The sequence below is a fragment of the Mirounga angustirostris genome, unplaced genomic scaffold (assembly GCF_029215605.1).
Source record: "Mirounga angustirostris isolate CCGP_5_RB_7025 unplaced genomic scaffold, mMirAng1.0.hap1 SCAF_12, whole genome shotgun sequence".
Taxonomy (NCBI): Eukaryota; Metazoa; Chordata; class Mammalia; order Carnivora; family Phocidae; genus Mirounga; species Mirounga angustirostris.
In genome coordinates this window covers 46,517,768-46,543,351 of record NW_026991720.1, presented here as the reverse complement: position 1 = coordinate 46,543,351, position 25,584 = coordinate 46,517,768, and the positions used below count along the sequence as shown (strand labels likewise).

The 25,584-nt window shown below is 42.2% G+C and overlaps 1 protein-coding gene across 1 annotated transcript in view; it reads left to right on the top strand.

Moving 5' to 3' along the window:
• The first annotated feature begins 245 nt into the window (after nt 1-245).
• CHN2 (chimerin 2) overlaps nt 246-25,584 on the top strand; it is a 295,925-nt gene continuing 270,586 nt past the window's right edge. Inside the window, exon 1 of the mRNA XM_045864506.3 lies at nt 246-746. Within this exon, the coding sequence (XP_045720462.1) occupies nt 698-746 (49 nt within the window). The 5' untranslated portion in view covers nt 246-697. The remainder of the gene's footprint in view (nt 747-25,584) is intronic.

Below are 25,584 nucleotides of genomic sequence, written 5' to 3'. Positions count from 1 at the left end.
GCCGCGCTCGCCCCGCGCCCCCCGGCGGCCTCCCCAGCACCTCGGGGTCTCGCGCCCCGGTCCAGCGTCCCCCCGCCCGGCAGTCCCCAGCCTCCTCCTCCAGCCCCAGTCGCAGGAGCTGTCAAGCCCACGGCAGCTGAACCAGCCCCCGAGCTCGCGCGTCTCCTCTCCTTCCTTTGTGTGCGCGCGAGCGGAGTTGGGGCGGAGGGAGAAGGGGGAGGTCGCTCTGTCTGGCTGGCTCCTGCCGCCTTTGCCCGGGCTGCCCGAAGTGCCGCCGGGGAGGCGGGAGCCCAGGGGAGGGTGCAGGAGCTGGCGGGGCGCCTCCGGGCGGCCCGGGCGCGGTGGTCCCAGCCGCGCGCGGGGGAGCTCGGCCCACAGCTGGGGCTCGACTGGAGGCACGATTAGTCCGCTCCGGCCGCCCCTCGGCCTCCCTCTGCTCGCACCTAACCCCCGACACCCGGAGAAGAGCGTGCAAAGGCGCCGAGAGGGACGGAAATCACAAATAAATAGCGGCGGCAGCAGCGCGTCATCTGGTGGAGCAGGAAGTGCCGGCAGAGTCCGGAGGCTGGTGCTTTCTGCGCGTCCCCAGGACTTTGCCATGGGCTGGGGGCCGCGAAGGCTGCGAGCGGTCGCGCGAGGGCAGCGGCGGCGGCGTCCGCACCGGGGCTGAGCCAGCAGAGACGCGCGCGCCGCGGGGATGGCAGCGTCCAGCAACTCCAGCCTGTCCGGCTCCTCGGTGTCCTCCGGTGAGTTTCAGCCCGTCGGACGCAGCCTGGGTCTCTTGCCCCCTGCCCTCGCCCCGCACCCCGGGATGGGTAGAGCCTACCTGTGGCCGTCCTGCCCCCGGTCTCGGAGTGAGGGCAGGCGCCCGGTGTGACACTTGTTTGGTTTGCCAGCACCCGGGGCGCCCACGGCACCTCCGCGCCTGACATCTGACAGCACAGAGGTGGGCGAGCGGCGGCGCCCTTAGTGTGCGAACGCGAGTGTTCTGGAGACTTGGGGAGCAGCAGGCGAGAAGCGAAAGGAGCAGGGCAGGCTCGCACTTTCTGGCGCCGCTGGGCTAGCGGGGCGCGGAAGGTTGGGGAGACGCTGGGCGCCCGCCGGGCTGGATGCCCACATCCAAGGAAGAGGGGCGACAACCCTCGCTCCTCACAGACCTGAGTTTCTTTGTTTGTTTCAGAAATTAGCTCCGTGGAGACACAAGCTTGGGGCATGGTTTGAGATAGAAGTAAGGAAGGGATTCTGTGTTTCTGGTCCTGATTGAAGCGAGTTAGAGGAAGGAAGGTCGAGCCCAACCTCTGACAATTTGCCGGTTTACAAGTGTGTGTGTGTGTGTGTGTGTGTGTGTGTGTGATTTTCCTATGTGGCCTCTTGGACATTTTCTTATGATACTCTCTAATTTCACTTTCCAGGCATACATTTTGTTTTCAAGTGAGCAAAGGGAGGACTTCTTTCAGCTTTTTTTAAGGTTGATCAGCAGGTCTCATTGAAGAGAAAAAACTGCTAATGAATCTGAAGGAATAGGAATCAATAGAAACAGACCCTCTGGTTTCTGAGTATGGCAGGTTTCTAATCAGAATGATGCATTAGGTAGAATTCTTGTACCTCTCTGGTCACTGAAAACTTTCATGACAAACCCTAAAGGCATAGCTGATAAGACATTTAGTGTAGTATACAGTCTGCAGGGGTCAAGAGGGTCTTGAAATCCTAAGGAAAATACTCGATATGTTAATATTGTATTAATTCCTATTGTGTGTTTTTTTATTATTATTACAATTACCTGGACATTAAACTCAGAGAACAATCACCTGGTTGGGACCATTGGACAGCAAGCCTGTCATAAATTTGCCATACCTATAGATGTGTAACTAATTTAATCATAAATACAAGGCGAGTTTGACTAAGGTGCGATTGTGATGTGGCACAAGGTGATCCCTTGAAAGCCATCTGTTATCTTTTTTGGCAGGTTCAGTTCCTGGGAAATGGCACCTCCTTTCTTGATCACTGCCAACTAATCAAAAGCACAATGTTGTTAGGCATATGATATAGTTCAAGTTGCTGGTAGTAGCAGCCGATGGGGCAGACCAGTCATATCTTATTAGGAGCAGCAACAAGTTGACTGCCTGTGGTTTTAATTCTGAGAACTCAGCAAATGCTACAGCGTATTTTTAGTACCCCCAAACCACTGCTGCTGCTTTTCAATTCATTTTGGTCGACTAACATTGAATTTAAAATACAGTGATGTTGGCTTACGATTAGCATATGGTTAGCCCTCTCAGAAAACTGCCCACTAGAAAAGGGACTGGCGGGGGAGAGGTGGCAACGGGAAAGAAGAATGGAGAAAAGACAAGAAGGCAGTATTCTCACATGATTTACTGATGGCATAAATTACAGATGCTGTGGCATCTGAACGTTCAGATCTTGGTGTAGCTTAAGAAACCTGATCGAAAAATTGAATTCAGGCTTCAGAAAAATACGTGGGTTTGAAGTCACACAGTATGAGCTTTAGATGATGGTAATTGCTTTGCAGATAGGATGGAGATGCTTATGATGGGTCTCCTTCCTGCTTTAGTTACCACTATTTTAAATCTCAGTGGGAACTGGGAAATTACGTGAACACCGAAATTCAGAAAGCGGGCATCGATACACTATTTGATGTAGATCAGACTGGCCCATGAACTTATATTGCTCAATACACCAATTAATCAGACACTTTGTCTTGAAAAACACAAGAAGCTGTAGTTCTCTTTTTAAGCACACTTACCCATCGCGTGGATCATGAATAATTCAGATGACACAAGTAATTCACACCTGTGAGAGGTGTTGGGCACTAAAGAATAGAGCCTGTTTGTGGCGGCAGCTGCGTTCTCCCAGGCAAGGACCAGAGTCTGAGAAAATAGGGCACTCCATCAATCTATTCATCATTGTTTTCACATAGGGCCTACTATGTGCCAGGAAGTAAATATTATAAGCCTCAGTTTCAAGGAGGCTGAGTGAGGAAGATGATTTTAGGATTCCTTCTAGTTCTGAAGTTCTGGGATTATTGTTCTTGAGTTCTGGCTGCCGCATTGACCAGTTGGATAATTTGGAGTGAGTTACTCAACTTCTCCAAGCCTCAATTTCCTCATCTGTAGATCAGGTTAATGTTAATAACGAGACTTACCCATAGGAATGCTATGTGGATTAAATGAGATAATGTGTGTAGAGCAGTTTGCCCAGGGTGTGGCACTTAGTCGGTGTTTGTTGTGAACAAATTTTGCTCCTTTGAGGAATGAAATAGAAGGCACTTCATGGCTCAGCCTTTAGGTGCAGAAATAAGTCCAACACACATAAAATTTGACTGTTACATTGCACGTTAAATTTGACCTTGAGGTTTGAGGTCCATTAAAGAAGCAGTCATTAAGTGTATTTTAGGTTTCGGGCATTGTCCCAAGAGTTTGGAATAGAAAGATGTATTAGGATCCTTTCCCTCACCATCCAGTAGCAGAGATGGACGACAGATAGTAATCTATATTCCAGTTGGATAAAATGAATTATGTGGAAGAGAGTACAAGGAAGGGAGTGATTCCCTCAGTAGGCAGGGAGGGTCAGAACTAGTGACCTGTGAGTTGGGGCTTAAAGGATGAGTGGGATTTTTTTCCCAGAGAGCAGAGAGGGGGAAAGGCATTTTGGGAAGAGGGAAGAGCTTAGGCAAAGGCCTGGAGATGGGGAAGTCCATGGCCTAATGTTCAACTTCCTTTCTTAGGGCTCTTGATCCATTTTGTAGGTGGTGTCTCTTCTCTGGACGGTTATGCTTATAGATCTATTAGCAGCAGCGTGCAGAGAGATGCTAGATCACTCACTGTTGCTGCTGACGTGGGTGGGAGTTTTTCTTTCTGTTCAGGTAGCAGTGGGTTTGATGGAACAACTCTCTGGAAGCCTTAGGACATACTTGGGCAATTGAGCAGTAAAAAAGGAACTGTTGAATCTGAACTGTTGATTCACACCTCCACACATATGGAGGTGTGAACTCGAATAATATGGGTTAAACCTCTCTTGGAGGAATAGATGTGGAAGGTTTAGGTTTGGTTGTGTTTGCACAGAGAGTAAAGATCTAATAATTCACTCAGTATTAAGCTCAAAGTTATCTGATTTTCCTGAGAATATGTTCTCACTTGCTGTTGTTGAACCGCAACACCCAGATGTGTCATTTATTCTGCATTACCAACTGAGACATAACAAATGAAATAATCAGGTTAAAATTAATTTTTAAATACATTTTCCAAGAACTGTTCAGAAATTTTCTTCTGGAATATTCAATTATGTGTAGAAAAAATTGCTTTGCCTTTGTTTTAATGATAACTGCTAGTAATTAAATTTCACAATCACCTAGATTGGCAGGAAGGTTTGATTACCTTTATTATTTTAAGCGGAAAAAAAAGATCACTATCCTTAAGCTTTTACTCTAGCCTATGGTACTTGATTGTATTCTGAAATAAACAATGGTTGATGTACAGAATAGTTTTCTTAATAATCATGGGTTATGTTGGCTTTTATAATTGAGAGAAGAACTTTTTGCATTTTAGTGATGTGATTGCCAAATGGGTAATTTCACAGTGTTAAAAAAAGAAAGAAAGAAAAGAAATCAACTCAAGTAAAGTAATAAATAAAAAAGCTATGAACTGAACAAGGTAACTGAACAAGGTAAAAATTAAATATTAAAGGCACCCCCAGGATAAGAAGTTAAGATTTTGAGAACATAAACATGCTGTATTATAGAAATGAAATCAACATAGACTTTTTAAATTAAAATGCAAATGGAAAAAGGTAAAAATCAGTATTTGTGTGTAGAGTCACTGAAACCTTAATTGGGAAAAGAACATTCCTAAACGGATTGAGGGATTTATTTCTCCAGATTGTATACAATAGTAATGTGAGCCAAATAAATAATGCTATTTTCTGCTGTCACACTGGCTTGATCCTACAAATGATAAATAGGAATTTTCATTACTTATTATTGGAGGGTCAGAACCAGTGACATATACAAATCTTTCATATCCCTAGATGCAGAAGGTAAACCTGAACTATAATAATGCTGCCAAGACATATATATGTAATTTGAAACTCCATGGATCTAATACTACAAAACAGGGTATCTTTGTTGAAACAGACATTCACACTGAGAAGTCTTCTTTTGGACCCCTGAATTATTCAGAAATATTCGATTTTGTGTAAAAGAAATGTCTTTACCTTTGTTTTAGTGATAACTGCAGGTAATTTAATTTCATAATTACCTAGAGAGTCAGGACGATTTGATTACTTTTGTTTATTTTAAATCACCAAAAAAAAAAAATTGCAATTTCAAAAACATTGCAAATAAAAAAATCACAAAGCTACAACTAACGTCCTGAAAGAAATCATTCATTCAGATGCGGAGTATTGTTCTTTGCTATTTTTCTGGTGACCTTCCCACACCTAATTTTAACTTACTAGATTTTTTGCTGCTCCTTTGTGGGAACCCAGATGAACCCAGTGACAGAGAATCTGAGAGGAAAGACATTTCTTAAGCATGACTGCATGTTCGCTGTGATTGACAAGGGCCCACTGATATGCGTACTTTAGCTAAGATGCCAGATCCCCCCCCCATCATTCCCACAAACCCTGTGAAGTGTTTTCAAAGATCCTGCCATTTGTTCAACTTTTGGGGGACACAAACACCAGGTATTTTCCGAGGCCAGTCCATGTGGCATTTAACTGGACAGCGTGTTCTCTGAGCTGCAACCTGGGGCTTGGCCCGTGTGTCACTCCTGCTGAGGGCCGTCTGTGGCTCTGCGGGGTCTCCTGTTTTTGCACAATGGTGAAAATAACCAGACACTGGGTTTGGAAAACATATACATGAGCAGTGTCACATTGGTATGTTTTGGAAAAGAGTTTTCTGCCCGAAGATCAAGATTCTTGCCAAGATGTTTAGAAGCAGAGAAAGAGAAAGGGACCTAGTGATAGACCTACGATTAATAGCAACCATCTATCACCCACCAATCATTTATCTTTTATGAATGTATTCACATTTCATGACTCCTGATGTGTGTCATTTAATTTTCACAATGAATGGCTTTCTTCCTCTCTCCCTCCCTTCCTCCCTCCCTTCCTTCCTTCCTTCCTTCCTTCCTTCCTTCCTTCCTTCCTTCCTTCCTTCCTTCCTCCCCTCCTCTCTTTACTTTTCTCACCTGTTACTATGTTGGTCAGATTCCTATTTAGATTTTTTTTTCATCAACCCTGCATTTGGTCTTACTTGCCTATTAGTTTCCAAATCCTCTAAGTACCTTCCTGCTTCTCTTTCCATTTGCTCAGTGGGAATGGAAGGTGGTATTCTGTTGCTCACATGGATTCTGGTCAGGGGATCAAGACGGATGCCTGTAGCTCTGGTACAGACTGGTTGGTGTGACAGAACACACTCATGTGTCTCAAAATGACTAACAAAAGCAGAGGTTTATTTAAAGTCTCCATGGCTGGAGGGAAATCCAGTTAGGAATGTGCTGGTCCCAGAGGCAGTCTGCTCTGCAACGGGACCCATGTGTCTGTTCACTGGGATCTGAGGCTGAAGACCTGGCGCGTGTGCATTGCCAAGTGGCAATAAAACTTTGCAGCTCTGTACCCAGGGAGAGTCATCCACCACCTGCTTGTGCAAATAGCCTGCTTTTCCCCTCATTTATTATTAATCGAAGACCTTTGTGGGGGCCAATCTTTGAATAGTCTTTACACCATGTCTAATTACAACCTTGCCTTCCTTCAATAGCTTGGCCTAAGTCACCCAACCTCAGCCATATCAAGAGTTATTTCAAATCATCCAATGCCTGAGTTCCCATAGACATTCTCTAATAAAGGTGTTCAGTGAATAGACTTATTTAAAATGTAATCACCTCAGGTCAGAGGTTACATTGATTAAGATTCCTGGAGTTGAGACATCGTCTACACATTGTGCAGGCTGCCAATCACCCCTTGCCTTGGTGGGCCTGCTGGGGAGAACAGTTTTTCAACAAGAAAGGCTCCATGCCACTTGCCTAGCAGAATCCACTAGATCTGGACAAACAGTCTGCTTCCTTGAGCTGGCAAGAAATCTCACGTTCTGAAATGTGTCTTCATTAGATGTTGCAGGAACAGCCCTAACCTCAGAGTCAGAAGATCTGGACACTGAAACCTTTAACCAAGGCATTGACTAGGGCAGCTAAACCCTTAACTAAGGCTCTTAAAGAGGCTTTAAGCCCTAACTATGACCCTTAAACCATGAATCAGGACTCTTGAACCCTTAATGAAAATTCCTAAACCATTAATGTAGACACTTAAACCAGATATTTACTTAAGTCCTATAACTAGCTAACGATGTGACCTTTGGTGAAATTAGCCTTTCCGAGCTTTAAAACCTCGCTGCAAACTGCAGATATGACAGCCTGTTTCCCAGAATTGACGTGAGCATTAACAGGGTGATGGAAGCATTGTTTCCCATAGGCCTGGCTCTCCTATCTGCTCAGTAGATGCCGATTCCTCCCCCTTCCCTCTCTCCTGCCCTGAATATCTTTGAGCCTCCATTCTCTTGTCTTCTTTTTTTAAGATTTTATTTATTTATTTGACAGAGAGAGTGAGAGAGAGCACAAGCAGGGGGAGCGGCACAGGGAGAGGGAGAAGCAGCCTCTCCGCTGAGCAGGCAGCCCAATGTGGGACTTGATCCCAGGACCGTGAGATCATGACCTGAGCCAAAAAGGCAGATGCTTAACTGACTGAACCACCCAGGCGCCCCTCTCTTGTCTTTAAACCAGAAATAGTGATATCTGATGAATTTATCCCACAGGGTTGTCATTCCTGAAGTATACCGTTTGGGAAAATGCTTAGTAAACTGGAAAAGCAACTAACAATACTGAATGGTTGCTATGTCTCACTCCGTTTACATGTAATCCCTTGGGTATTTCTCTGAGGTGGACCACGTATCCCCTTTGCAAACAAAGACATCGGTTCAGAGAGAGCACAGAGCTTGGATTCGAGGTGCTAGGATTGGAGCAATGTCTCCTTAATTTCAAAGATCAGTTTTTTTCCTCTTGAAACATAAAGGGTGGGTTTTTGATTCTATCTCGTTTTTAAAGTGTCTGACATTAAAGTTTAAGGCTGAAATGCATGCTCATTGTTAACAGAGAAAGTACAGTAATACAGTTGTGCTTTATTTTGTTGCCCTTGGTAGTTATCCAGACCCACATCCAACCTGACCAAAGCTTATTCTCACTAGCGTTAGGAACTGAGTGATGTTTACCAAGTGAATGCTCTGTAGAGAGATTACCTAGGGGATTGGACTTATGGATATCTGTACTTAAGAACAGTTTCACGAGGTGAAGGGTATATAGGTGTTCATTGTACTATTCTTGCAACTTTTCCAAGGTTTGAAAATTTTCCAAATAAAAGAAAAAACACCGAGGGGGAGAAAAAAAGAATAGTACTACTTTGCATCCAGTTGATTGTCTTCACTGGAGTCTTAAAAGCATCCCATTTTGTGTGAGCTTATCAAGTCTTGTGATCACCTCATGAAACTCCCACATTCTGAATCCACAGCAGGAAGAATATGTATTTGTTAGCTTATATGTTAAGTTAAAAGTACAGGAACTGAAATTACAGAAGGCATTCAGGTAGACCTTATGCACCAGTTCCTACCTGAGAATGTTTTTTTCCTCCCGAGCTGGTTTGACTTTACATTTCATTATAGGTTTCAGGTGAGGAGGGGACTTGCAGGTTGTTTTAACAGATTCCAGAATTACATAAGTAAGAGAATCCGGTTCGGAGGAGCTCCAAGAACTGCCCAGGGCCGTTCAGCTAGTTGGTGGTGGAGCTACAGCTGGAACTGACATCTAGGACCCACGTCCTAGAACATTAATTCTTCATCCCCTTTCCTGGCTTATCCTAAGGAGTAGCATTATCCTTAGAGAATTTCTTACAGCTGTTCTTCCCCCCCCCCCCCCCCCGTCTGGCTTCATGGAAGCTGTTCTATTTACTTATTTAATATTTTCAAAAAAAGAAGTCCTAAAGTGCTTTGTATTTTACATGAGCCTTAGATCTCAAGGCAGATGTTGTGTCAATAAAGGCACAAAGACTTCAGTGACCTACCCTCTGCCTTAACTATATATAGCTGTGCGCTCCAGTGTGGTAACCACTAGCCACATGTAGCTGTTTGCAAATTTAAATTTAAATTTAAATAAATTCAGTTCCTTAGTTGCATGAGGCACATTTCAAGTGCTCAATAACACATGTGGTTGCTGGCTACCATATTAAACCATGCAGAAATAGAACATTTCCATCATCCTGTAAAAGATCCTGTTGGGCGGCACTGGTAAACAGGGAAGGTAGTTCCAAGAGAGGGACACTACTAATGTAAAATTAATAAGCTATGGATAGAAACTTTGATAGAATGTTCTCCCATTCCTGTATTTGTCATGCTGCTTAGGTTATACTTCACTAATTTTGCAAATTGGCTTTTTTTAAAAAAGTAACTTTTTTCATAACTTTGAGGAGAACGGTGGAATGACAGCTGGAGGATGATGTTGGGGAGAGCAATTAAAATGTTTATAAACTCTTCCAGTCTTGAAACTGGATTCAAGCTTTTAAAAAAAATGGTCTATAGTTTCCCTAATGACAGCTCCCATTTCTTTTTTAAAAATCCTACAGTGAGTTATAATTTCATCCTCAAAGAGGAAAAGAAAATGTCCTTGTCCAGAAGTAGTTTGGATCTTATAATTGTATCTCTTCCAAAACATCATAAAGAAAATAAGAAAATTGTGAATGTGTGGACTGAGGTTGCAAGCAGCATATCCAAGCTGTGCGATTTAAGGGAGATTTTCTACCAACTTGGCCATCAGCAAACCATTCGCCTAGAAGTATTTACTACTGCAAAAGGCCCACATATGGGGCAAAGCAAATGCATTGGTTTTTAGAAAATAATGTTAGCTTTGGGAATCTTCAGCACATTTAATTGGAAGAAAATGCATGCAAATAAGATGCAGGAACATGACATTCCTAAGAAAAGGAAGTTGCCCTCCTCGTTGAACTTCTGTTACCATCTTCAAGAGCAACAAGCAAATGGAAAGGTAGATGGTATCTTTAAAGGGTCAAACAACTGTCAAGAAAAAGGTGGATATTAAGGCTACTGGGTTCAGACATAATAGCGAGAGGCCCGTGGCCTGTACGGCTTAGTCCTTTTTGACATAACTCAGATCATACATTTAGGGCAGTGTGAATCACGGAATCACTTGGGTGGGTGATCACCATCTGTAATTCTTTTCTCATCAGAGACCCCGAGCTGGACTTCATCTTGTCCTCTGTACCCTCAGGACTGTTTGAGCACTGTGTTTTTTAAGGAAACAAAACCTGCATTCCTTACTTATTTGACATAATTGCACACAAACAAAATAAAGTGCTTTTTCTTTTTTAAAAATGATTTATTTATTTACTTGAGAGAGAGAGAGAACACGAGCGCTTGTGCATGAGCAGGGGGAGGGGCAGCGGGAGAAGGAGAGAGAATTCTCAAGCAGAGGATTGAGCAGAACTCCCCACTGAGCTTGGAGCCCATCACGGGGCTCCATCTCACGACCCTGAGATCATGACCTGAACAGAAATCCAGAGCCAGCTGCTCAACCGACTGAACTACCCAGCCATCCCTAAAGTGCTTTTTCTTAAATAATTTTGCTTCTAAGGAATACACCAAGAGATCAGTGTTTGGGACAACAAGGAAACAGGAAGCAGGGAGTACGGTTTGAAGGGTAAATCTTCTTCAGCAAATACTAGAGTACGTGCCTACAATACTGGCCTCTAACAGTCTGACCTATAAGCATCTCAAGACTGAGCCCTGCACTGCCTTATCTGGGAGCCACATGGGCTGTTTAGCTCTTGAAATGTGGCTAGTGTGACTGGAGATGCACTGCAATTGTAAAACCCTCCCAGAGTTTGAAGACTCAGTATAAAACAAAAAGAATATGAAATATCTTATGAATAACCTTGTTATATGGATGATACATTGAGATTATAACATCTTTTGGATATTAGGTTAAAGAAAAGATATTGTAAAAATCAATCTCACCTGTTTACTTAAAAATATTTAATGTGGCAGGGCACGTGGATAGTTCAGGCAGTTAAGCGTTCAACTCTTGATTTCGGTTCAGGTTGTGAGATCAAGCCCTACGTCAGGCTCTGCACTGAGCGTGGAGTCTGCTTGAGATTTTCTCTCTCCCTCTCCTTCTGCCCCTCTCCCTGCTCATGCTCGCTCTCTCTCAAATAAATAAACAAAATCTTAAAAAAATTTAATGTGGCTACTATTTAAGATTAGATATGTGGCTCATATCATACTTGTATTGGACAGCCACTGGTCTGGGTGACTCTAGTGAGGATGTTCTAGCCTCTATCACAGAATCTACCACACAAAACCTGCTGATTCACTGCTCCATGGCTCCAATAGTTGCAACCCTGCACACTCTCCATGCCAGAAAGATACCGTCTCTTCAGTGTGGCCCAGGTCAGCCCCCATTCACAGGTCCCTGTTTTGTTTTAGTGCCAGCATTGAGAGATGTCCTTCATTTTTCTGGGTGTGTACAGAGATTTTGAAATGAAGTAAGATAGAGAAGGACAGATTGGAACTCTATCAGATTCTTGTTGATACAGGTTTTGTGCTTTGTTTTAGGTTTTACTATCATTCTAGACTTTACATATTTACTTGTTAGATTTATGTGCACTCCTCCAAAGAAAGCCCGTAATGCTAGCAAGTTGGGTAGAGAAGTTGACAGAACAAGGGACACGTTATTCTCCTGACCTGAGTAGGAAATTCTTATCTGATAATGTTTGTACTGAGGCTTCTTGCCATGAATATGTATATGTGTATAAAACATGTATATGTGTGATATAGGTCTGGATGCATGTATATATGTCTGTTGGTGTGTGTTTATGTGTATATGTATACACAGAAAGCAGAAGTGGATTAGGTTTCAAACAAAAGTTATTTCCAAACCAAATATAGAATATATAAGTTAATATCAAGGGAAAAGCAAAGTTAAACCTAGCATTACTTTTAGTAATGAAAAAATTCACTTGGGATTTTGCTAATGATGTGTAGATATTAATACACATAATTTGGCTGCCTAGTATTGATTTAAGTTGCTCATTCAAATTCACTTTATTATAGAAAAATTAGCCATTTTGTTTTATAGTGTTTGTCCCTGCAGACAGTGAAACCATTAAGCCATGTTTATTGGGTAAATAACACTATTTTGCTGACTTTCATATGCAAAGAGAGCATTATCATGTCTCCCACAGGAAGTGCCCTGTGAGTTATTACTCTCTGGCTGGGGACCTGGTTAGTTCAAGCCAGGTGTCCTCTCTGTTACCTCCCTCGTGATCATTGTCCAAGGTTGAAGGTACTGTCAGTGGTCAGGGCACAGAAGTTTTTTCTCCTATGTGATGTTAATATGTCCAAGGCTTGAACTTGATCCACATGAGAGCCCTATGCTTGTTTTAAGCACCCAGACTAACCCTCATGCCTTTTTCTTTTTTTCCAAATATGAATTCTTCCTCAAAGAAAAAAGCAATTGACAGGGGCTTTTCAACTCTCTTGAAATAATATCAGATTAAGATTAGAAACATAACCACAGCAAATCCTAGGCAATTGCCAACGGAAGACATGATTTGGAATTAGACAATGTAACTTATCATAAGAATATAATAATTGCCATAGTACTTATTTGGTTCAGCATTCTAACCCCAGTAATAGCGCTAAGGGGTATTTTGTAAAAATGCTCAGCACGCTTTCAAGGAAGAGATGCCCTGCATACATTTTACTTTTCATAAATAGCCGATGTAAATCTGTCATTCAGGAATTCACGTAGACATGTTTTTGAGAGTATATGTAGTTTCAGCTTGTGGTCCTCCTTATAGTAATGAGTTCTATCCATTTTCCACCCCTAGAGTGTACTGGTATTTCTTTTTATTGTTTTATATTTCACTCTCTGAAACTTATTTCTAACATCTATTCTTGTGTTTTGTAAATAAATGTGGGTTCATCTGAACCCTTGTGCTGTGTGGCAAGTGTTGGGAAGCCAGGGAGCTGGCCCAGATACCAGCACCAACTGGCTATGGTAATTTGGGCCCCTCTGAATTTTCTCATCCACAAAACGGGCTAATAATACTTGTGAAAATCAAATGGGATAGTGTCTGTGAAAGAAACTTGACAATTGAAAACTTGTGAACAAAACGTAAGAATCTCTGGTCTCATGAAGTTTCATTTTTTTTTTTTTTTTTTATGAAGTTTCATTCTTATGTAGACGATCCATTGGTTCCTTTCTTTGGTGATAAACGATCACTCAGAGTTCATGATTGTCTAATATAACTTGAAAAATCTCCTCTAAATATATTACTTTGCTCTTCACCAGCCTTTCAAAACCTTGACATGTAAGCCCATCGATTTAGAATTTCTCCATTTAGTGTAAGATTCCACTGTGAATTCCACTTTCTCATAAACATTTTAAATTAGCCCAGACAAATCTCTCATCCAAAGAGACACCATTGTTTATACTTTTTGATCCAGAGGTGTGGCTCTTTTTGAAATTAAATTTGATGTAATATCCAATCTATGCAAATAAATTTCTGCAACAGACATGGAAGTTAGAAAGCACAACAACAGAACTCTCATAAGGGAGTCTGTCAGTCTAGGAACACCACCTACCCTTGCATCTTCTCCCTTCTCCCTTCCCTCCCCTGTCTTCTTTCACTCCCTTCCTCCAAAAATAATCATTATGAATGCCCTGTTTACTATTACCTTGGTTTTCCTTCTTTCTTTAAATGATGTAAAGAAATAATCCAAACCCCATGCTTCACAAAGGCAGATATTTCTGTCTGTTTTGCTCACTGCCAATCTGCAGTACCCAGAACAGTGTCTCACATGCAGGAGGCACTCAGTAATTGTTGAGTGAATGCATATGTCTATATCCCAAGCACTCTATCATCGGAATGCCGCCACAGCCCCTCCCTTATCTATTATATGTAAATTAGTTCTCTAAGGGCACCATCACTGGTTCACACTAACCACATGCCTTTAATGGTTTTTAAGAAAATTGGTTTTTTTTAAAAAACTCATAATATGGATTATTTGCATGTAGGGGCAATAGGAGACTCCCAACAAAATCACATGGACTTCTCTGAACCAGGACCGCTTCTTAAACTTGATTTGTAGTTCGCAAGAACTTTTCAGGAATGGATAGTGAACCACTCAAGGAACATAAGTAGTAAAGCTAGAGCTGAGCAGGGAGAGCCACAGAAAAGATTTTAGAAAGTGATACAGGGCACATGCTACAACAGTGAACCTTGTAGAACCTTGAAAACGTTATGTGAAGGAAGCCAGTTACAAGAGACCACATAGTGTATGATTCCACCCATATGAAATGTCCAGAATAGGCAAATCATAGAGGCAGAAAGTAGAGAAGTGATTTCCTAAGGTGGGGAGGGCTGGAGGGAAACTGGAGGGACGGCTAATAGGTATGGGATTTCTTTTGGGGGTGATGAAATTGTCTGAAATTGATTGTGGTAATGGTTGCATATTTCTGTAATACACTAAAAGTCACTGAACTGTACACTTTTAAGCAGGTGAATTGTAGGGTAGGTAAATTCTATCTCAATAAAGATGTTATTTACAAGACACACACACAAAAAAATTGATAGAGTAAGGCTGAGAAGGGGAAAAGGTTGTAAAGTGAGCAGACAGGGAAAAAACCCCATAGATCAAGTCCTTCCTCGATGGATACACATAATCAGATGGGAGACATTCATTCCATAGTCACTGATATCCACACGTGGGGGGTACCCCCTCCTCTTCCCATTTTTATTTCCACAGTTGTCTTTTTCTACCGACAGCCCCCCACCTCCTCAGAAGGTTCCACAGAGACGTGTCTTCTGTGGTTTGTTCCCGGGGTCAGCTCGACAATGCCTCCTTCCCCAGTGCCCCCAAAGGCTGCGGTGTCCTCCCTCCGGCTGAGGAATGAGGGCCAGCAGCAGGTCTTCTCTGCTGATGCTGGACAAAGCAATTAGTACATTTCTCATGACTCGTTAATTAGATTTTTGTGCAGCTTTTCAAGCCCTGGGCACAACTCTTATGCACTCAGTGCAGACTGTTAGTCCTCCAGGAACCCAGTTTCCTACTGTGTAACCTGGGTACTGCCGAGTTTACTAGTACAGTGATGCTTCTGTTGCTACCTCCAGATGCCCCCACTGGATGGATGCACGTGTAGACGTTTCCAGGGGCATCATCTGCTGGCGCTTTTGTTGTTTCTAATCAAAGAATAGGCACACTTTGATCATGTCAGATCACAGCATTGTATTCATAGTACTGTAAATACTTCCTTAGAAAGATGACCAAGGTACCGTTGTCTCAGATGTTCTGATAGTGTTTACTTTAACCAGGAACAAGTAAAAAAACATGCGTTTGATCAGATACGATCTAAAATATGAGTATTTCAAATATGAAGTTTTCCAGAACCACATAGAGTTCATGATAATGAATCCAATCGATAAGCATTTGAAAAATACCTGCTGGCTTTGGAGGGCCAGGTGTGGGCGAAGTCCCTCTCCTCTCCCTGCAAGTTTAGCGGCTCCCAGAATAAGATATACTTTCTGCCGGTTGGAGGAAGATCTGGCTCGGGGGGGGCATCTTGGGGGAACAGAGTCCCTGGGTGGCCACTTCCACGGGCAGCCTTCAATCTTCAATGGCCTGTAGGAGTTTATAGCAAGGCTGGCTCCCCGTCGAACTGTTCGTGGCTTGTGCTTCTTACTCCTCATGGGACAACAAAAATAGGCACCCCCACAAAGTACAGATACCTATTCACGGGAGTGCGAAGTTGCAAAGCAAGTACTGAAACATCCTCTTCCTTAAGGTCTCATTCAGAGTCTTTTCCTGGCACCCAGGGGAGGAAGTGGGTGGGCACTACAACGGCTTTGCTGTTCCGCGTCCTCCCTCGGGGGAAATCTGGTTGCCTCGGGTTTCCTACAGCAGCGCGCGGAGGCCAAGGTATTGGTGCCCGGTGTTGGCCTCTGCACCTGCTCTCACATTTCGCTCCCGGAATGGATTTTATTCCCGGGCCTCCTACAGCAGGCCCGCTTTATCCGCGGTTTAACTTTCCGCGGTTTCGCCTACCCGTCATCGCCCGTGCTCGGGAAGCGGGGAAGCCGACTGTCCTCTTTCTTTCTTTCTTTTTTTTTTTTTTAAGATTTTATTTATTTATTTATTTGAGAGAGAGATAATGAGAGACAGAGAGCATGAGAGGAAGGAGGGTCAGAGGGAGGAGCAGACCCCCCGCTGAGCAGGGAGCCCGATGCGGGACTCGATCCCGGGACCCCAGGATCATGACCTGAGCCGAAGGCAGTTGCTTACCGACTGTCCTCTTTCTGATGAATCAGCCGAAGGGCCGTGGTGGCCTAACTCTGCCTCACACTGCTTCCGTCATCTCATCCCGCGCGCCTGTCCTCACCTCTCACCATCCCGGGAAGAAGAAGGGTGAGTACCGTGCAATACTATTTGGAGAGAGAGACCACATTTATATAACTTGTATTACAGTGTATTGTTATAATTTTCTATCTTGTTATTGGTTACTGTTTTTAATCTCTTCCTGGGCCTCGTTTATAAATTGAACTGTATCGTAGGTTTGTATGTATAGGAAAAAACAGGGTATATATAGGGTTTAGTATTCTGCGGATTTAGGCACCCACTGAGGGTCTTGGAAGGTATCCCTCCTCCCCCTTTGGGTAAGGGGGGACCACTGTACTTTCTAACATCACAGGCCAAACTTTCCCTAAGAAAAGATGCTGTTCATGCAACTTTTCTCGTGCTAACACCGACATGCATAAAACATTTATGCCTCCTCACTTCCTCCAGAGACCGTTTCAGGGTGCAATTATTGTATGGGTTAGGATGTTTCTGCTGCAAATACAGAAAACCCTGAAAAGAAGTGGGTTCTGACTCTGGGCTTCTCTGCAGTTCTCTTGGCTCTGTCCTCTTGGTGGAGGGGCTTTGTCCTTAGCTTCCCTCTTCTTTTGGTGTCAAGATGACAACAGCACTACCTGGCATCACAGTTAGAAAGAGTAAAGGAGTACAGGTTTTCCCTGCTGTCTGAAAGTAGATTTCCTATTCAATCTTTTGTAAGCCACAGTGTCATAAAACGAAGAAGCATTTACCGTCAGTTTATATGGAAAAATTTGTGAGCATTCCCAAACTCAAAAAATAACCTCTCTTTGACTTTTCTGATACCTTAGGACACATCTTGCTAACGTATGTACAAAATAAATCAAGATAAAACACAGATGCTCACAGACACCATTCAAAGCTATGCAGCTAGATGCTGAGTGTAGTTTTGGGGACAGAACTTGGTGGGACCCCTCCCGTTGCTGGGGGTCTGCACTGCCTTTATAACTGCTCACTGCAAAACTATTGCTGAATGCTATCTTTGCTTTTCACCTCTTTTTTTTTTTTCAAAAGCAAAAATCCTTTTTGGGTTTCTTTTGGTTAGTGAAAATGTAGGTTAATGTAGGTCTTTTGTAAAAGAGAAGTGGTGTAATGCAAACTTTTGAACAACAGGGGAGACCTGTAATCTCTTTCTCCTGGCTGTGTGAAAAGTGAGAAAACCTTTCTCAGAAGCTCCCCTTCTCCTAGCCAACTTCCCCTTGCCTCCTGGGTCACAGTTTTGTCACATGCTCATAGGCAAGGCAATCACTGACAAGGACACTAGGATTTCTGTGATGCTCTCTAGTCATGACCTCCTTCCTGGAATGGGGATGGGGCTAGCCTCTCCCAAAGGGGTGAGGACACCTGAACAGAGCAGGATTCTGTGAAGGAGGGCAGAGGATTCAAGAGTGTCTGGCACAGTAATGTCACAAATGTCCTCAGCCCTTGGAATCTGAGGAGAAATACTGAGAGTTCTAAGAAACCTGGCCTCTCCCACTCAAAGGACTTACTATAGCCTAGTTGAAAACCGAACAACTGGTGAACGTATTTAGTCTGTAGTAATATTCACTTCATGACCAAAATGTTTCTGCTTCCCTTCCAATTAAAGTGACAGCTTTTAGTGATGCCTTGCTTTCAACTGGTTAGTGCCTTATAAATTGAAGCACTTTGTTTTATGGCTATGAAAAAATACAGAATAATTCTGGATAGATTGCTTAGCTTTGATGAAAAGTTGGACAGTAAGGATTGAAGGTTTTGATTCTTGACTGACTTTAACATCCCTGGGCCTGGTGTAAGTTGGAATGGTTTTATTAGAAATTCAGGGAATAATAGTAGATAATTCAGCCACTCCTGGTTGCTATGGCAAGGCATTTTTAAAGCTTTGATTTATGAGAAATAGTGATCATTAGGAGCTCTTTGTTTTTAAAACAGAGAGCCCCGCAAATTGTCAAGGCTTGAGTGGAATAAATAGATGATTGGCACCTAACTGGAGAAAGAATCTCAGGTTATTTCTGAAGAAAGAAGAACAGGCAGAAGGCTTTTGGAGAAGAGATTCCCGTTTTTCATTTTCATGGCAAGCCAGAGTGTGTAAAGATCATTGGACAAGGAGTCATATGACCCAGGTCTGTGCCAGTTCTAGCTCAGCATTTGCTTTGCATATGGCCTGGGGCAAATTACATTATCATTTTGTAACTTTCTGATGCTCGACTGTAGAATTATTAGGTTGAACCAGATCATCTTGAGAGTCTTGAAAATTTTATGATTTTCTGACTCTGCCTGTTTCTTCTTGCCAATTTATAGTGCATTGGTGGGATCCGCAAGGGGCCAACCCTCCCAACACCCCCCCCACCATACTTCACATAGCAATTACCATTGGCACCATTTGTTGCAGGCACCCCGGGTTGTAAGACATCACAACTTTTGGGTGTCTGTGCTGCACTCACATTTCAGCCCTCTCTCTGAGTAAGCCCGGAGATATTCCAAGTGTCTAATACTGGCTCCAGGCCAGTATTAGACAAGCCTTTTGGAATGCGACTCACACTAAGAAATATATTTTACATCACAAGCCAGCAGATATACACACACATACCCTGCACACACACACAATTCGGCATATATTTATTGAGTATTTACCATGTCCTGAGTGTTAGAGATATTATTGCAGTGAACAAAAATGACAAAAAAATCCTGCTCCTTGTGAAGTTTCTAAGTACAGAGAGATGATAAGCAAAAGAAACTATATGTAATCTATCAAATGTATGCATCATAATTTTATGTAATTATGATATAGAAAATGAATAGTTTATATAGTATGTGAGGAGATGATAGGTTCTGTGGAGAAAAATAAAGAAGGAAGGGAAATAGGAAATACTGGGGTGGGCGTGGGGTCTGAATAGTACATTGTGTGGTCAGGGAAGGTCTTACTGAAAAGCTGACATTTGATGGTGAGGCAGCCAGCATGCAGATATCTGGAGGAAGAGCATTCCAGACAGAGGGCAATTACAGATGTCCGGCTGCGGGAGTGTGCCTAGTGTGTTCCAGGAACAGAAATAAGGTCAATGGGGCCGGGGTGAATAAGAGGTAAACAGAACTGGGCAGGAATGGGTGGCCATGGTGGGCCTTGTAGGCCATTGCAAGGATTTTGGATTTTGCCCTGAGTGAGGTAGGCTGTCCCTGTAGGGTTCCAGAAGAGTGACATGATCTGACTTGGGTTTTAACAGAACCACTCTGGCTACTATAGTGAGTGTAGACTAACCACAAACCCTGGGTGTGCATAGGCACGCACACGCCTGCAGAGATGCAAGCCCCGAAAAAGGTGTCCCCCTTCCTGTGTGACGTGCTCTGATCTTTTCTATTGCATTTGAATTCATTCATCTAAAAACTGGTCAGGGCCCACAAATCGATTTCAGAATCTGCTATAGGATGACAACTGGCAATTTGAAAAGCAGATTATAAATTGGCCTAGAGGGGCGCCTGGGTGGCTCAGTCGGTTAAGCGGCTGCCTTCTGCTCGGGTCATGATCCCAGGGTCCTGGGATCGAGCCCCACGTCGGGTTCCTTCCTCAGCGGGGAGCCTGCCTCTTCCTCTCCCTCTGCCTGCCTCTCTGCGTACTTGTTCTCTCTCTCTGTCAAATAAATAAATAAAATCTTAAAAAAAAAAATAAAATAAAAAATAAAAATAAATTGGCCTAGAACCCCAAAGATGTAGTAGATTGAGTTTCCTTGCTCAAGGCATGGTTATAGTGTACAGAGCACCCAACGGAGGCCTCATCTTCCTATTTCATAATGGTTTTCAGGAGGCTTTTGTTCATTTTTTAGCTTACACTGAATAGCACTATTTTATTGAATGATCATTTAAAAGTTTCATCTTTTCCTACAATTCATATCTTAAATAACTTTTTAAGTAGAACATTTCAAATGTATTTAAAGTAAAGAGAAAAGTATAATGAACACCCCATTAACCAGCTTCAACAGTCATCAGTTTCTATCAGGCCTGGTGTCCTCTAAATTTCACCTGCATCATTTGGGTTATTTTGAAGCAAACCTCAGGTCCAATATCACTTCATCTGTAAATATTTCAGTTGGTATCTTAAAAGAGAGGGACGCCTTTTTAAAAAACTGTGCCAGATTACTATTACTATTATCTTGCGTGCACGCATACACGCACACGCACACACACACTGTGCTTGTGTTAATGTTTTACTTCCTTTCTAAATGCGGGATTGGAATAATCTCTCCTCAGCCCTCTGGTTCATCACTCCTTTGGCCGTATGTTGCAGAACCTGACTTTTCTAGGACGTCTCATCTCTACCAGGATGGAAAGCTTTCTGGATCAGTATAGACTTGTTGACAGGAGCCTTCAGGTTAATGTTGATTCTTACACAGCAGTTTTTGTCCCTTTTATTCTCTGAGTTTGTTATCCTCAATCAGCAGGGTGTGGTGTTTGTCTTCCTGTGCTATCTGCCCTAATCTCCACCAGTTTATTGACCAGAGACCAATTTGATATGAGCTACATTACTAAAAACATTGTCATTTCTGAATATATGTAATAGTCATAATTTCAAATGGAGGTGAGTAAATATTTTTATGTTTGAGTATATGGTATATACTAATCCTGTGTTGAGTATCCCTTATTTGTCTAATTAATTACCCAAATATTTTATCTATAAAATTAGTGAGGTAGGTGGCAACGTTCTGAGTCTTAATCTTCTCATCCTTGCTCTCTCCTTCCTTTTTCCATTCTCTTTTCCATAAAAATTGCGTGCATATCTGGTGCCGGCTGCCATGCATGGTTTTGGTGACATAAAGGGATAGGAAGCAGCCTCCTTGTAACTTCTTGCTCAGAGTGTGTCCCCGGTGCATTGTCACTCCATAAAGGCAAGGACCCTCAGATCACCAGCGACTAGCAGAGGGCCTGCCACTTAGCAGCTTCTTAAAAGCATTTTTTGGATGAAAAACTATATGAATGGAGACATAGGCCTTATCAAAAGGTATTTACAGTCCAAGGTGTGGTGGTGAATGTGGACTTTGTGGAACTTCGTAAACTTGTAAAGTCATTCTCAGTTACAAACATTTATAGTTCAAAATACTTAAGTCGCTACTCCTCTTGGCCACTGTCTTCTGAGTGTTTTGTACCCTCTTAAAGATGCCAGAAGTTCTGTGTGGGGATCCTTACAAACAGGGGCACAGGTCTGGCCTCTATCCTGAAAACAAGACTGAAAGGGGAGGCTGTCCACTGCACTCACCGTCTCCCTCTCCTGCATACGAAGTTCTGCTAGATGAGACACTTCCAGGTTCTCATTCTCTCTGCTTCTGCAAATGTCACAGTCTTGGGAGGCCTCTCGGATGTCCTGATTAAGGGTCTTGTTTAACCTGGAGGCAGGCCTGTAGCTGTAACTTCTTACCATGGGGAAAGCATTTTTAAAACCAGCACATGAGTCTAAGTCTGTTTCCCAAGGCTTTTTCTTCTGAGTTAAAATTTTATGTGTATGCTGTGCCAGGAGACATTTACTACTGGTTAAACAGGAATTAAAAATACTTGTTGCTATGTCATTCCAAGGATTTGCTGTGGTCAAAAGTAATGTCTTCAGTGTGTGTGTGTTTGGGTGTGAATATCTTTGTTTATGCACGTGCCAGGGTGTGTCGGTGAGTTGCTGTGTGTGTGCACATGTGTGCGTCTGTGTCTGTCTAGGGCTGTGTGTGTCAGCATATGTATGTGTCTTTGTGGGATGTGGTGCTTGTGTCATAAGGCAAATTCAGTTTCCAGGGGAATGACACTTTCAGAGGACCATAACCCTATGGGACAAGTTTATAGCTACTATCTTTTCTTTTGGTTTTAAATTATTTACTCTTCTTCCTTAAGTGACTGATTCTGAATCTGAAAGAGTTCTTTTAGAGATTGGAAATGATATCATTTAACATTTTAATGGTTATATATAATTAATCTTATTATGTAAGCCAGTTATTTTTAATCCCCAGGTGAAGTTTGTAACTAAGCCTAAGTGTAGTTCTCCAGGTGTGATGAATGACAAGACATAGAATCAAAATTTCAGAGAAGCAACTATTTTGGGGGGCTGGAACTTCTTCTTTTTTTTTTTTAGACATTTTAGTTGCTTGAAAGAGTCCTTGTAGATTTCCCTCAAAATTAAAAAGGCAAGGGGAAGAGGAAATTACAATTAATAGTCTTAAAATTCCAATTAATCTCTCAAATAGTGATTAATTTCCAGAGACACGGAAATTCTGCAGTATATCTGAGAGAAAGGAAAAGACAATTAGGATTGGGGAAATTGGTAGAGGACACTCGGGTAGGTGGAAGTCCCATCAGGATTCAAGATTGCACTAGCACTGAGATAATTGACAAGGTTGGAAGCCTGCCAAAGCCCTATCTCGTGTTGGCTCTTCTTAATGGGACAAATGTGCCCATTTTGAAACCCACTGACCATGTTTCCTAAAACTGTCTATTGTCTCTTTATGGAAATACTCAAATAAGTTATGGTATCAAATAAGAGTGCTTTCTTTGTCACCTTTTAGCTAATCATTTCGCTGAGATTTTGTCCTCTGCCCTTGTTCGTGCTCAGGACCTACTTGGGGCTCTGTTCTCCCTAGGAGTCAGCATCTCAGCAAGCTGGTTCAAATCTGTGTTGGTTTAAGATAGTGGGTGCTTTAAATTTCTGAGACCACTGATGTAGCCTGGAAATCACAAGGACCAGTTGATGCATCAACTTTTTCCTCTATAAAGGGAAAATTGCAATTTTTTTTGGTGCAAATTATTGAGGACAGGATAAATTGGAACAAAGGGATAATTAGCATGTTCTCATAGAGCTGGCTATACTTATAAAAATAATACTGATTTTAACATGCAAATGCTAAGTTCGAATTAGTGAGTGGATTTAGTTTTAAATCCTTTGGAAGCTATTGGTAGGTACCCGAAGGTTTAATTACATGGTAATGAAGATGATGTTAAGTTTTTACAGTAGCATGGCTTTTGATCTGCTCTTTCTCCCCAGTCTACTAACAGTCCTCATTAGGGGGAAAAACCCTTCAGAGAATGAGAAATATACATCACAGTCCCTTGAACTTCTAAATGTATGCAGCACTTTACAGAAATAATGGCAGTAAACTAACCATTTGTGGTCAGCTGGAAAACTTAACTTTCAGAGGGATTTGACCAGCGATACTGACCTAGAAAACGAAATAAGTAGTTTGGAAAATCTGGTTTGTACGTATAATTATTTTTATATTATATCAGGCTGTGCCTTGCAAAGAGCAAACCACAGTAGTTATCTGACCTATTGCTTTACCCTTGCCTTTTCTCCAACACAGTAATTATGTAGGACTCAGCATGTTTTTCTCTAAGTATATGTATACGGGACATTCCTTAACTCCAGTAGCCCTCTATCTGGAGGCTACTCAAGGGCTTTGTATCAATCTCTCAGTCTGAATGGAAAAGAAACCTTAAATCAGGACCAATGGTAACATTTATGGATGGGGAGGACCACTGGGAAAATAAATGTATTTGGCACCACTAGCTGAAATGTCTCGAAAGTTGTTATGAATCAGATATTTTTAATTAAAACAGAAAATTAATCTTCAACATGAAAGAGTCCTAACAATGCTTTTCACTTGAATATAAATATTTAGTTGGGATATAGGTAACAGGATGTCTGTAAGGCCCTACAGTCCTTTGGGTTTACTGTTTTTGATTTTGGTTCTTCCTCTAGTAGCTTGGAGCAAATAGGAATGATTTCCTTTAGATTGTATGCATGCTTCCAAGGATATCTGAATGAAAGGTACACTTCTGATAATTTACCATCTCAGCTTAATCCCTTGGGCAGCAGGCTGAAATGCAGTCACTTAACCTGAATGTGAATTAATGCACACGTGCAAGTAGGCATGTGTCTCTTCCTGGATTTGAAGGCACTGGCAGGAAAGCAGTTTCATCAGTAGACCCTGGATAGCTTATCATTCTGATTAGCTAGCATTGCAATTAGAAGACATTTACCTTTTGTTTAAAACATGAAAGTGACTGGTGGAGTTCAAATATTCATAAAACAAGGCCTAGCCTATAGCTTTAGCCCTCTTAATCTTACATGTGAAAAAAAGGACAGTTCAAGTGAAACAATGAATTGGAAGTAATTACAGGGCCATAAAGGGCCCTGAGCCATTTTCATCTTATTTGGGATTGTGACATCCCCTTCTACCCACCTCCCCCCCAACCTCCACCCCCATCACACAGCAGCACCTTTGTTCTTAGCTCCTGAGTTGGCTCCTTTTTCTTCTTTAGGTTTGTGCTACAATCATAAATGCTTAGATAGTGTAAGTTATGCATGAGGATAGGTGGAATCACATAATACCTGTGTTAAAAGGTCATGTTCTAAAAACCTTTAAAGGATCAGAGACTGATCCGGTGGTTCTTCATCCTGATTCACCGGAAATGGTTTTTGAAAAAACAGTGGCCTAGACCACATTCAAGACCTAAAGCTTTAGAATCTCCTAGAGGTAAGGTTGAGTGATACCTATATGCAGTCAAGGTAATGAAACGCTCAGTGTTCCCCAGCATAGTGAATGATGAGTCACCTAGAGCCTGGGACAGTCAAAGGATGGTCCCTGATGGCTGTACCACTTGGAAGTTTGTTAGAATTGCAGAATCTCAGGCCCACCCCACACCCACTGAATCCAAATCCAAGTTTTACAGATCCCCAAATATTTTTTATGTACTTTAAGTTTAGGAAGCATGTACTAAAAGCCATTAAATAAATGAGAGGGAAATAGGATAACACAATGTGATTAAGACCATGATTAAGGGAGGAAAAATATATCCATATGATGAAATTTTCCTAACTCAAATGAAGTTTGGGAAGAGTTTTTGATGACTTGGGAAATGCTTATACCAGAAACGTAACTGAAAAATAAAGGATTGTATCAACAGTATTAACAATATCTATCCACAAACATTAAAGAATTCCCACTGTTGAAGTCCTGGGAATGATGGTCTAAGTGGCATTGGACTTAGCCTCCTGTTATGAAAAACTGTAGAAGTTGGATAAAAACAACTCTTTCAGGCATTGGATAACAACCAATACAGAAATACAATCATTGCGT